General features: G+C 39.2%; 1 protein-coding gene across 1 annotated transcript in view; it reads right to left on the reverse strand.

The window, feature by feature from the left end:
- Window positions 1-10,344, reverse strand: part of ClpX (Caseinolytic protease chaperone subunit) — a 47,532-nt gene extending 37,188 nt beyond the window's left edge. Inside the window, exon 1 of the mRNA XM_028184421.2 lies at window positions 9,895-10,344. Coding sequence (XP_028040222.2) covers window positions 9,895-9,967 — 73 coding nt within the window. The 5' untranslated portion in view covers window positions 9,968-10,344. The remainder of the gene's footprint in view (window positions 1-9,894) is intronic.
- Between the last annotated feature and the right edge of the window lie 1,102 nt (window positions 10,345-11,446).

Below are 11,446 nucleotides of genomic sequence, written 5' to 3' on the forward strand. Positions count from 1 at the left end.
AAGGGGTACAAAGTTTTTGCTTCACGTATTTAATATATAGATACTTGTATTGTGTAACCAGGCTCACCACAAGCCGGGAAAAGTGGCGATTGCTCGTGAGGCGCATAACATCTGCAATGATACTGAATGACTACCACGACCGCTCACATAAGAATGATACAACAAAACAAAATGGTGTAAGAATATCGGTTGATAAGTTGCGCTGTTTGCTTACTACACATTAACAATATATACAATACTATTAAGAATACGACTATCTCACTTAAACTACGTCATGACAATGAACGGACTGATAATACGAACTCCCAATCACTTTGAGAAAAATAAATATTTCCATATTATTATTCTATGCAACATTATTCTACATCAATATGTTAATCATACGCATAACATTTATATTTATATACCGAAACATTAATCAGGTTTGTGTTTGTATAAGTAATCGATTTTAATCGATTTTAATCGATTCTTAATATGTGCAGCATTATACATATGAAATTTGTAACTGTGTGTCACATAATTTTTATTTTTAAAAGTACGAAATATTCTTTAATAGAAAATAATTACAAAATATATGTTCCAGTATACTCTGATACTGGTGGTAAGACCTCTTGTGAGTCCGCACGGGTAGGTACCACGACCCTGCCTATTTCTGCCGTGAAGCAGTGATGCGTTTCGGTTTGAAGGATGGGGCAGCCGTTGTAACTAAACTGAGACCTTATAATTCATACCTCAAGGTGGGTGGCGGCATTTACGTTGTAGATGTCTATGGGCTCCGGTGGGCTGTGAGTTCGGCCAGCCAGCCATCCTTGCAATAAAATAAAAAGTATGCTTACGTCTTATAGGATATGAATGTGGCGATAATTTTTATGCGTAATGAAATTAACGTGATGCTGTATAGTGTCATCGGCCTTGCAACATCCCATATATTTCCAGGAGTCGTAAAAAATCGATTAAGGTAAGGTAAATCACCGAAAAATTGGTAGCAGCGTTCTCAAAGGATTATACCCACGTAATGCGAACGTCTACTGGCATTTGGCACTCGCGAATTTGAACTATGTAAGTTCCAATTTGAACGAAGGAACAGCTGTTATACAAAACAATCGTGATCTCGCCTCACTGAGTTTCTCGCCGGATCTTCTCAGTGGGTCGCGATTCCGAACTGGTGGTAGGTTCTGCGAACAACCACTCTTAACACGTCATTACGGATCCTCCCGATCCATTAACGGTGCTTTTAGGTACCACAAGCACCGGTCACCGTCCTCGTCGAACCCGTCGCTTGCGACGAAGGGCTCGACGAGCGAATTAACCCACAGACACAGCCCACTGAGTTTCTCGCCGGATCTTCTCAGTGAGTCGCGATTCCGATACGGTGGTAGATTCTGCGAAACACTACTCTTATTAGGGCTAGTGTTAGCAAATTCTCTCAGGTTGAACCCGTGACCTCACCTAGCGGTCCGGGCGTAGCTGAAATAGCCTCTTAGGCTAAAAGCAAATAGGTAAGGAAAAAAATTGATTTGGACTTCAATTTGAAGATGTTGTGATATGGACTCCGATAATTACTTAACAATAGGTGGATAGGGTTTGAATACCTAGCAACAAGAAAAAGCCGCGTCCATATAATCTCACTAATTAGATAATATGCGCACGATACCAAACCGCGAGCAAGTATTATTTCGTCTCATTCGGAAATAACATAACTAGATCGCCTTTCGAAAACGGAACAACATTAAAACAAGTAAACATAAACAAAAAGGCCACCGAGAGAACGTAAGATACGCTTTTCTTAGATGACGGGCTGTGACGTAACGATACTTTCACTTCGCACGGTCACCATGAGCATTTGATCCGTAAGGACATATCTGATACACCGTCATCGCAAAATAAACTACAAAATTATAGCGAACGCATACTTACCTACTGCCTGCGTTCATAAGTTAATACGAGTCATAAGATATAATAATAATGGCAGAGAAGCAAACTGAATATGATCAAAACTGTACCACCGCCTTGCCTATTTCTGCCGTGAAGCAGTAATACGTTTCGGTTTGAAGGGTGGGGCAGCCGTTGTACTGTAAAAACTGAGACCTTAGAACTCATATCTCAATGTAGGTGGCAGCATTTACGTTGTAAGTCTATGGGCTCTGGTAAACACTTAACACCAGGTGGGCCGTGAGCTCGTCCACTCATCTAAGCAATAAATAAACAAAACTGAAACGACTAATAGATACTTCGCGAAAAACTAAGATCGAGCCGTACGCATATTAAGCATGCAGATTATTATAATTTTTTTTCCACCGGAGAAAATCGCCGGATCCCCACCCGCGCGGCAAGTGGGGTATGTGGGAGTTGAACCTCACTAAAAACTCTTGCCACTCACAGCCGGAGCCCTATCCCGGAGCGGTCTACCATCACCCGACTTCCTATTACGCCTGGGTACCCCGCACAAAGCGGGTGGAACCCAAAGCTCTTAGGGGGCCGGATCACGGATGCGACCCCGGTCCCGACCCCCTGCTCGGCGGCGGCGGACTTCTGCGTTGTGAGGAAAGCTTTGCCTCACTCACCCCGCCGCCTCCTTCCGCGAGATGTGAAGCATGCAGATAGCAATTCTTAAACAAATTCAAACGGCCGCGACACGATTGTGAATTGTTTTTCATCTCTACTACGGATCTCGATTAAATGTCGAATTACATGACCGTAAACCGAAAAATTGATAAGTAATGTATTCGCCTACTGATGTGGAGCTTATTTGGTGAAGGAACATATTACTTCGATATTTATCAGAAAATAAATTATACCTCTCATCGACAACAAAACTCCACTAAGCGTTTTAGAACACGAAAAGTCATAAAACGAATATTAAAAAAAATATTAAAATTATGTTCGTGCATTATCCTCAAATCAAAAACAGCCTTGTGCCCCTACATTCTACAGCAATCTAGATTCGTGCAAGGCTTTTTATTATACAATTCATTCGATACAGATACATATACATAATAACAAAATGTATTTTAACACTAAGACGACTTTCGTTAAATTTCCCTACCAATATTTTACAATATTTTTTATATAAAAAACCTTATAGTTTCATGTAAATTTTTAATACAGAATTTATGTAATTTTAAATGTGTTTAAGTACACTGTTATAATAATTACAAAATCAAACCCGGACATTTCATAAAACTTTCTAGGAGTCAGGCTGTGTGAGGACGTCGCTACTACAGACTATTGCTGCCGCCAAGTAATCCTAGCTTCTTCGATAGGAAGCCCTTATTCAAAGTTCAACTTCGTATTTAAGGGTTCCGGCTTCAACATAGCAGTTCGTTAACCGAGATTTATTCGATGGCAAAATAAAAACATCATCGATTATAATAATTTTTAGACATTTAAATTTCAATTCACACTTTTTTCAAACTATTCAAAACGCAAGGTCATCCGTTTCAAGAGTTGTTGACCTAATGACGAACTGAGGTCAAAATCATTAGCCACGCGGTTCTAAGGTCACTCTTGACCGCTCAAAGGCTTTCGTACATTCAATCTGGTTTAACAAAATTCCCCGCGAACTGTCGAAGACTTAAGAGACCGTCAGTCCTCCGCCGCCAACTAGGGGGCACGCAAGATATATTGGACTTGACGGTCTACAGATGTTGGGAGCATAACGCGGGCCCGAGCACGTTTTTAGGGCCCTGCCCATCAAACGACAGCCCCTGCACTCTCTCACACGACGTGCGATCTCTACCCAGGTTCAGAACCCGGACAGAGAGGGGGCGGGAGTCCCGCGGTCAAAAATACAACCAGACGGCCGGTTGCTCTTCCACAGTACGGCCGACGACGACAGGAACTGGTCGAACGCCCTTATCCGGACTCCTGGCTCTGCGGCGGTGGCACGGTTCCGAGAAGAAGAAAAAAGAGCTCTCATTTTCCCGTTCCGCCGCCTTCTACTACGATATGGTGTACTCCCAGAAGTCGATCATCGTAGACACGACGGTCGGTAGCGACAGGTTCGGTCTTATCTTCGCAACGAGGTCGCAGCGCTGCTCTGCGAAAGAAGGGCAGTATGCGTGCGTGTATTCCATAATGTTCTCGTCGCAGCCACTGCAGTGGTGGCACTCCGATGTCTGCTCTCTCCGGGCGACGAGGCGCAGGTAGCGACCAAAACAGCCGTGTACCGTGAATACCTTCGTCACTGGAAAGCTGAGACGTCCGTGGTCGCGATTCACCCAGTCCAAAACCGGGCGTATAGCCCATTGCCCGTAGGCGGAGTCCGAAAGGTGGCGAGAGTCTCGAACACGGCCCGCCGAGATTGGAGTCTCCATGCCCCAACTTCCATCGCGCTGGGACGCGACTCCCCCTGGGGATATCTACGGGCTACGCTAACTGTTCCACACAAGTGGGCCTGTGAGTTCGACTATCCATCCGCGCGAACATAAATAAAACCAATATTAATCTACTAATACCAATCTAGTAAATAGTCTACAACTGCCAAACAAAGGCCAACCATCATTATTATGCTTATCAAAGACATTAAGTTACCAAACCGTGTCAGCGTATCTGTTATCTAACATCAGCAATTATTCTTGGTAAATAGAGCGTGTGGTGTAGTTTTCTAGTTTGCTGATAACTCAATTAAAAGTTTGACACGCGGTGCGTGAATTCAATATTCAGCAAAACGTTAATTTTGTTTAGGTGTGCAAAAAAGTATATTCTCTCTGTTCGTCTCTCTCTAAAATTATATATTAACAAAATTATACATAGGAACTTGATTAATTATTATATTCTTATGAAGTTACATCGTACGCGACTTTGTTCTTCTCGACTTGTTCATGGTTTCCTGGTTGGCTGTTCGCCCGTAGTAGTAGCAGCATCGGCAATTATATTTAATGATCTTTATCGAAAGATCAAAATAATTAAATAGAAGGGGAGTAAATAAGAGACTCCTAATTCCTATTTTGAGCACAATTTTTGATTCTGCAATTTTACGATATGGCTAAAATTGCAAATTTATCGCGAGTAAAACCGCGCAGTACATATAATTTTATATGTTTAAATGATTTCAGTGACTTTGATGAATCGTTTCAAAGACACGAGCTCGGATTTTCTTCTTATTGACCTAGTGGTCGGACTATGACTACGGTTTATGGGCTTCGCGTTTGATTACGGGGCGAAACCATTATAAATTATCTACTTAACTTAACCAAAATTAGTATTCGAGGTCTTAGTGTATACATGAAGTCGTCGTGGCCTAAAGGATAAGACGTCCGGTGCATTCGTGTTGAGCGATGTACCGATGTTCGAATCCCAGACGGGTACCAATTTTTCTAAGGAAATACGTACAACAATACGTCAACAAATGTTCACGATTGACTTCCACGGTGAAGGAATAATATCGTGTACTAAAAACCAAACTCGCAAATTTTAATTTACGTAATTGCTGGTGGTAGGACCTCTTGTGAGTCCGCACGGGTAGGTACCACCACCCAACCTATTTCTGCCGTGAAGCAGTAATACGTTTCGGTTTGAAGGGTGGGGCAGCCGTTGTAACTACTGTACTTGAGACCTTAGAACTTATATATCAAGGTGGGTGGCGCATTTACGTCGTAGATGTCTATGGACTCCAGTAACCACTTAACACCAGGTGGGCTGTGAGCTCGACATGTCCACTCATCTAAGCAATAAAAAAAAACATATGTATGTCCTTGTCTCCTGTATATATTGTTGATTAATTTAACAAAAAGCGGTATTAAAACTAAAATATCTGGATAAGTTAATCATCAAATCTTTTTTTTCCTATTTTCCTTTTAACAATGAAGTCTTCAAAACGATGCACACTTACTTAAAATGTATTAGGCCCAACTAATTATAGGGGAAAATAAAAACTTTAGATATGTAAAAATATATAAACAGTTTTCAACTGACAGATGATTATGCTGTTTCAGGTCACTGATAACGTAATGTGGTTCGATAAGGAACCCTGAATGTATGTTCCACTGTATTGTAATTTCGATTTTGAGTATTGTCCGCACAGTGGATCAGAGTCGAGTGGTTAGTTAGCCCGTGCCTCTGTGACGGATTCGCTGCACGATCAGAGTATATTTGTTGAAAATATTTAGTATTCGGGGTCTAAATTGTAATTTTTCGATTCTCGTGTGTTTCCAGTTCCCATACAGCAAATGAAAATCCTAGTTCTAAGGCTACAGTGAGTTAGCGTTTTGGAAAAAAATGAAAATCCTGTATTACGTGTATGAAAATTGTATTTGTTGAGAGAAGGCTTGCGGAGAGTACTTTATGGTAGGCAGCGGCTTGGCTCTGCCCCTGGCATTGCTGACGTCCATGAGCGACGGTGACCACTTACCATCAGGTGGGCCGTATGGTCGTCTGCCCACAAAGGCAATAAAAAAAAAAAAAAAGTCCGTAGTTTAATGTTACAATTCAGAACCCTTTAATTTCATCCAGTACGGACTATTTCGAAGGTACTTACTTTAATTAATGGTTACTGAACACTGTCTCCTAAAGCCAATTCTAATACTGAGAAAAAAAACTGAAATTTTTTAACCCTTTGAATTACCGTGATACTGTCGCAACTCCGGAACATTATGCTTAGTGCAAGTTTTCTTACGTTCTCGATAGCGTAAAAGTTAACTCCAATTTGTATGGAGTTGGAACGTTTGTCTACGTTTGCCGCTAGGGGCGCTGTTCCAACTGCATACAAATTTGAGTTAACTTTTACGCTATCGTGAACGTTAAAAACTCGCACTAAGCATACAGTTCAGTTGTAGAGATACTGTTCTGTCATTTGGTTACGCTTGCAAATAGATTAGTGGTTCAAGAGTAATTATACCTTACTTTGTACATAAACACCAGTGTATGTTTTTTTTTATTGCTTACATGGGTGGACGAGCTTACAGCCCACCTGGTGTTAAGTGGTTAGTGGAGCCCATAGACATCTACACCGTAAATGCGCCACCCACCTTGAGATATAAGTAAGGTCTCAGTATAGTTACAACGGCTGCCCCACCCTTCAAACCGAAACGCACCACTGCTTCACGGCAGAAATAGGCAGGGTGGTGGTACCTACCCGTGCGGACTCACAAGAGGTCCTACCACCAGTAATTACGCAAATGATAATTTTGCGGGTTTGATTTTTACTACACGATGTTATTCCTTCACCGTGGAAGTCAATCGTGAACATTAGTTAAGTACGTATTTCACTGGAAAAATTGATACTCGCCGGCGGGATTCGAACACCGGTGCATCGCTAGATACGAATGCACCGGACGTCTTATCCTTTAGGCCACGACGACTTCTAAACAAGTGACAAGCTACCGACAATACTCTTAATAACACTCCACATTAAGTACATCATAACTGTACTATGATTTGAAGTATCTGTGGCCTAACTTGTGGGGTTTCAAAAGAGGGAGAGAAGTATGCTTATATATCTTTTTGGAAAAACAAATCTATTAATTGTTTCGTTCATGGACGTCTTTCACAATGAAATCGTATATTTGAAGAATTTATAACAGTGTAATTATGAATGAATGGATGGATGGGTTTTTAAAAACCGTTGGCGAGTGGTGTTAACCATTCCCATCAAGGGTGCCAAATGCTCATCTCTCTACAAAAAAAAAAAAGAAAAGCGGATTAATCATTGAGAATTAACCTTTCCGCCCATTTTTACCAACAAGCAATCTTATGTTCCGGTTCTGGTTAAATTAAAACAAAGAGACAAAAACTATCTATCTCTAGTCTAGTATAGTCCTCTGTTTATGTGTGTGTTCCGGAAGTTGTTCGCGGACCACGTTGTGTGGTACCACTACTTGACAATGGGGTGATCAGAGTTAGGCTTCGGTCCCCACATAATAACGGATGGGTCGTAATATCTTTCAACATTTCAGTAACAAAAATGCATTAAGTAAAAAAAAATACAGAAAGACAATTTAGTACTTAATAATATTTTTTCTAAATAATTAGTTCCTATATTTACTGTTCACTCCAAGTTAAAATGTGATTAAACTCATTACGTTGTACTTGTGTATAATATTATAAAAACACAAAATGTAGTTGAGCTGATAATAGCTCAGAGGAAGAATGCTCCTATTATCACTATCATTATTGACTTTTTTTCTTTATATTAAATTATATATTAACATAGTTTTTTCTATATCAAATATTACCAGTCCATGGCAAACACAATCTAATTGCAGTCACCTTAAAACATAACATTGTCTACCTACTGTTATCCTAGCCTTTCAACTACATACATAGAATGATTGATTCACCACTGAAAAAGCTTAAAATAATGTTTGGACATTGATCAGCATTAGGAAGTTATGTCAAAAAATAGGGTACTGGCTACTGGGAGAGGTAGCCTTGAAATAGTAACAAAAGTAAGTAGTTACCTATTTCATATTCAAAATATTAGTGAGGCTGCCGATGGGCAACAATATACTAAAATACATAAAAAAAAGTAAATAATACAAATACACACACACGCATACACTGATTATTTATTATTAGATATTACATGCATCTTCCATTGGCACAATGTGTGTGTAATTGGAATTGGAAACATATGAACGAGTTTCATATTACAGTGTGTAGTACTTTTCTTTGGGATTTTTATTACAAACTAGCTGACCTGGCAGACTTCGTAGTGCCTCAATCGATAAATAAAAGACCTAAACTTTTGTATAAAATAAACTTAAAACAAACAAAAGGAATCCGTCTGACGGGGGACACATCATAGGGAAAACAAAATTGTTATTTTTATTTAATTCTGATATTTTCATATTTATCTACCTCTTATACCTTTTTTGGACTTCCACAGATAATTCAAGACCAAAATTAGTCATTTTTTTTTTTTTGTTGCTTAGATGGTTGGACAAGCTCACAGCCCACCTGGTGTTAAGTGGTTACTGGAGCCCATAGACATCCACAACGTAAATGCGCCACCCACCTTGAGATACAAGTTCTAAGGTCTCAAGTATAGTAACGACGGCTGCCCCACCCTTCAAACCGAAACGCATTACTGCTTCACGGCAGAAATAGGCATGGTGGTGGTACCCACCCGCGCGGACTCACAAGAGGTCCTACCACCAGTAAAATCGGTCCAACCGTTCTAGAGTTTTAATGAGACTAACGAACGGAAATTCATTTTTATATACATACATCTCTTTCTATTCTTCATAGTTGGTACACTGTTGACAGAGTCATTTTGATTGTCATGTAGAATTAGAGGGATTTGATTTAATGTACCTCATGATATCCTACCCTCTCTCACCTCTTTCTATACTAAAAGCATAAAGTTAAAATTTATTCATGTTATTGGGCTGTGTGGTTATGCTTCACAACTATCTCTAAGTTATTTTAACAGCACAGGGGAGCAGTGTTTTTATCAAAATTTAATTTTAATAATAAAGTAAGTATTTAATTAGTGGCAGTTGGAATTATTATGATATTATTTGTTCTTTACCTGAATGCTTCATATTTTTATACTTACAATGTATTTTAATTTTAATATGTATTTTTTTTTACTATGGTATATGTTTGTTTGTTTACTTGTTTAGCATAAATAAAAAGCATATAAAAATGGTTTATATTATAACAGCTTCATTGTCAATGGCAAGAACATTTATAGTACTCTAAATAAGATATCTTCCAGGCGTAACGTAGATAATAATTACAGAATATAGTTATATTTCTGACCATGACCTTGTGCTGATGTTCGCCTTGAGAACAAATGTGTAAGGAAAACGACATTACAATGTTAAAGATTCAATCACGCGACTCTAGGTTGATACAAAATGAAATGTACTTTGTTATCAAACACACCAAATACAAAACGTAGACAAAATGATATTGGATAATCGCCAATAAAAACATAAATCAACTAACCTGATGTTATCTGTGGGTTTCTTCTCACCGCTAGCCTTCCCACGGACACAAAACTTAATCTTACACTACTCATTATTAAAATGTTTCTTCTTATGCAGCTTTTAACATCAGACTCGAACCGAACAGATCAACGCACAATAGAAATCACAGTTGCCGTACGCCGAGTCACAATTTTTGTATTTATTTGTCAGTGAGAGGTCTTTGTCATGACGCAACACTTTCAGTCAACATCAACACTGTTATTTTAAACAGAGATAATTTAAAACATAAGTACGAAAACTTCACTGTTATGTTTTTTGTTTAATGTGATTAGAAAAACAATTTTTTATTATTTATTTAAAGGAGCGGCCATACTGATGTTCACAGCTGATTTTGATGTGAAAGAATATGAAATTATCGAACCACGTTGTTTTAACGCTACCGCTCCCTATGGTTGTTCTTGTCAAATATTCAGCTGTTTTAGCAACAAAACTATTTTATAATCTGTATTTTCTCTAATTTTCTTCTGAACATTAATTTTTAGATGGTATGAAAGTAACAGATGGCAGCACACTACTTTGTTTTTTTATTGATTTCTTGAGCTTATTCACTTCGCAGTGAGTTTATAATCTATGGATCTTGTACTGTTATTTTGTGTGTATTTTGTTTGAGCTTATGCGAAGTTTTACCGTCAAACTATAGAAGTTCAAACTCCTGTAACTTCTATTGAGATAGAAAAACTTGTGGCTCTTTTCAATCTTGAAGTCTAATATAAATCGAACACAAATTTACAGATCAGTTAGGTACAGAAAGTTTCCAACTCAGTCGACTAGTTGAAGCCAAGTTTATTGCCTACGAAAGGATTGGTTACTTTATCTCTTTTTGATACATTCTGCATTAGTCATCTAAATCAATAACTTTATAATCTTTAACTCATCTACGTTTATTCAATCTTAATCTAATCAATAATTGCCACATGAATAATATACGTTATGCTAGCTTCAGTCTTTTTTCGGAACTCCTCTTCGAAAAATATTTTTAAAATAAATTTTTTTATTGCCGTTGTAGACAGACGAGCATACGGCCCACCTGCTGGTGAGTGATCACCGTCGCTCGTGGACGTCAGCAATGCCGCTGCCTACCATAAAGTACTCTCCGCAAGCCTCGTTTGAAGGAAGACATGTCATAGTGCTCGGAAAACACCGTGGAGGGGAGTTCATTCGAACGCCGGAGGGCACGTGGCAAAAAAGATCTTTGGAAACGCACTGTCGATGAACGCAGCGGTTCCAGATAATATAGATGAACTCTGCTCCGATGGCGGGAGGTGCGATAATAAAAAGGAGATGAGAGGATCATCTCGAATAATTCCTCAGAGCATTTCTCATGGACCATACGGTATAAAACACAGAGAGAACTGAAGTTCCTCCGTAGACCCAGAGATTCCAAACGATCCGTGAAAGCGGGATTATCGACTATTCGAACAGCCCGTTTCTGTATGGAGTCAAATGGAAGTAGCTGGTATTTGTAAATTGTAAGAAGCCTAGATTTATAAACACGATAGAGTTTAAGCATA

Source organism: Bombyx mandarina, chromosome 21, assembly GCF_030267445.1.
Source record: "Bombyx mandarina strain Sakado chromosome 21, ASM3026744v2".
NCBI lineage: Eukaryota > Metazoa > Arthropoda > Insecta > Lepidoptera > Bombycidae > Bombyx > Bombyx mandarina.